Source organism: Sycon ciliatum, chromosome 12 (assembly GCF_964019385.1).
Source record: "Sycon ciliatum chromosome 12, ocSycCili1.1, whole genome shotgun sequence".
NCBI classification, from domain to species: Eukaryota; Metazoa; Porifera; class Calcarea; order Leucosolenida; family Sycettidae; genus Sycon; species Sycon ciliatum.
In genome coordinates, this window is record NC_088654.1 from 11507971 (window position 1) to 11510470 (window position 2500).

Below are 2500 nucleotides of genomic sequence, written 5' to 3' on the forward strand. Positions count from 1 at the left end.
GTACAACGGTCGCAGTCTCTCTTGGGCGACTGCTGCCCTTTCCTCCTCTTGTAAAGGATACCTTTACGCAGTGCACCATTCTGCTTGTAGTCTGAGTGTCAGCCGGCACAGCATTGCATGCGGACACGCGGCCCGGAACTCCGGACACCCGCTGGGTAGGAGTGCTGCCTGAGGCCTTTCGGGCAATGGAGTGTTTGTCAAATACGCCATCCTTGCAGTGGGTTGTCTGCGGCTGATTGGACTGTTTACGGCGGAATTGGGCGGCCCACTGTGGGATTAGACTGCCCACGGTTGATTTGGACTGCTTACGGCTGAATCGGACTGCCCACGGTTGGTTTGGACTGCTCACGGCTGAATTGGACTGCCCATGGCTGGTTTGGACTGCTTACGGCTGAATCGGACTGCTTACGGCTGAATCGGACTGCCCATGGCCGATTTGGACTGCTTACGGCTGAATCGGACTGCCCATGGCTGAATTGAACCGCCCACGACTGAATTGGACAGCTGATGGCTGAATTGGACTGCTTACAGCTGGATTGGACTGGCTACGGCTGAAGTTGAGTGACACTCGCCATGTGACTAAATCGGTCTGCATACGGTGGCAATGAACTATTTCGGCCGCGACTGACTGTTTATAGTGCACACTACAGCTATAGGTGCACGGCCGTCGCCGGCTGCGTTCTTAAGCACAGTGCTGACAGTGTGTCGTTGCCATGGTGATCTCCAACCGGGCCTTGTCCTGTAGTTGCAGTTACGGGCGCAGGAACTCGCCCGCTTGCCGTCATCCGCGGTGGCGGTGTGTATCGGTCATCCACGGACGGCATGTGCGATGCCTTGGAGTTGGAGGCGTGCTGGTGTCCTTGCCCTCTGGTGTCCCGTAGGTGCCGTTCCGGACGCAGCAACTCGCCTGCTTGCTGTCGTCCGCGGTTCGGCGCGCGTTGGTCATCCATGGCCGGCATGTGCGGCGATGCCTTGGAGTTGGGGCGTGCTGGCGTTCTTGGCCTCTGTACAAGGGAACATGACGCGGTGCACGTTTATTGCAAGGTGTTCTTGTCTGACGTCACTAGCAACCCATCACAATCCATCACAATCCATCACATTGAGAGAGAGTTCCTGGTCTGCACAAGTGAGAGTGCACTCATAGCTAGCCTCGTCGTTGCAGCAGGTCACTTGGACGGTGAACTTGATGTCCATTGCTCCGGCAGGGTCACCTCCACTTCTGCCACAGTCCGATGGAATATTCTCCGGGCTGTAGAACACCGCGCACACATGCACATGAGCACATCCACCCACATACACATGCACACACATGCACACACATGCACACACACACACACACACACACACACACACACACACACACACACACACACACACACACACAGACAAATACACACAGACACACACACACACACGCACGCACGCACGCACACACACACACACACAAATACACACAGACACACACAAATATACACAGACACACACAGACACACAAATACACACAGACACACACAGACACACACGCGCACACACACACACACGCGCGCACACACACACACACACACACACACACACACACACACACACCTTTAGACGCCATCGCTAGGGGCTTTGATCGCGATGCTACATTAGAAGCCATAGCAACTTGTGCTGGAATTGCACCATTCAATAGTAAGAGTGAAGAATTGACCACCACCGATAGCCTGGTCTACACAACACAGCATTTTTGAAGTGGATTTCTGGCCAGCGAATAGAGAGGTTAAAATGCATGTTATTTCCGACGTGACGCGCAGTTTCACGTCAAATTTGGCGCATAACTCCAAATTTCGACGTGAGCTGCAGGTTGCTCGCGTTGTTTTTCGACGCGCGAGCCAAATAACGCGAGCCGAACTTTCGCGCCGCGCCAGAACTAACCGTGCATATTAACCTCTCTAATCTCATCCACTCAACATGCATTGCAACTCCGTCAAACCAAGAGAGCATGACACAGAGTGTGCAACGCCTATCTCGAGCCGAGATGAGAGTTCACCCATGGCGCAACCTGTGTTATCGTGTCATCTTCTTTTCCATTCTTTGGCAGAACGTATGCCGCTGTAATGTGTGTGTTTTGCTCGCGCTTGTTTTGTAGATATATGTACAGTGAAACGTGTCTAAGGCGACCTTCGAAATGTGGTCGCCGTGTACGTGTGGTCTCCTTATCCAGGGTCATTTGACTGAAATTGACAGCCTTTGGTCCTGACACCTGCATGGTGGTGGTGGTCCCCTTGGACAGGTGGTCGCCTTATCCGAGTGGTCGCCTTCACAGGTTTTACTATACATGGTGTGAGTTCATCAGGTTCAGGACATTTGCTCTAACGCCGATTGTTCCGCTTCCGTTACAGTACCCCCGATGTGCAAGTTTTTTTGTATTTTGTTCTCTGGCCATGCATGATGGCAGCCGTGGGCCGAATAGCCGCGAAACACTAACGTCGTGAACAAAAGTGCGGCGAACACACACCCC

General features: G+C 53.3%; 1 protein-coding gene across 3 annotated transcripts in view; it reads right to left on the reverse strand.

Annotated features, from left to right (window-relative positions):
- Positions 1-17: 17 nt before the first annotated feature.
- The window catches only part of LOC135828147 (uncharacterized), a 15043-nt gene continuing 12560 nt past the window's right edge, over positions 18-2500 (reverse strand). For all 3 annotated transcript variants that reach the window (XM_065340589.1, XM_065340587.1, XM_065340588.1), the window contains exon 3: positions 18-1249. Coding sequence is in view for 2 of the 3 variants with exons in the window: in XM_065340587.1 (XP_065196659.1) it covers positions 1075-1249 (175 nt within the window). In the remaining variant the exon portion in view is untranslated. The remainder of the gene's footprint in view (positions 1250-2500) is intronic.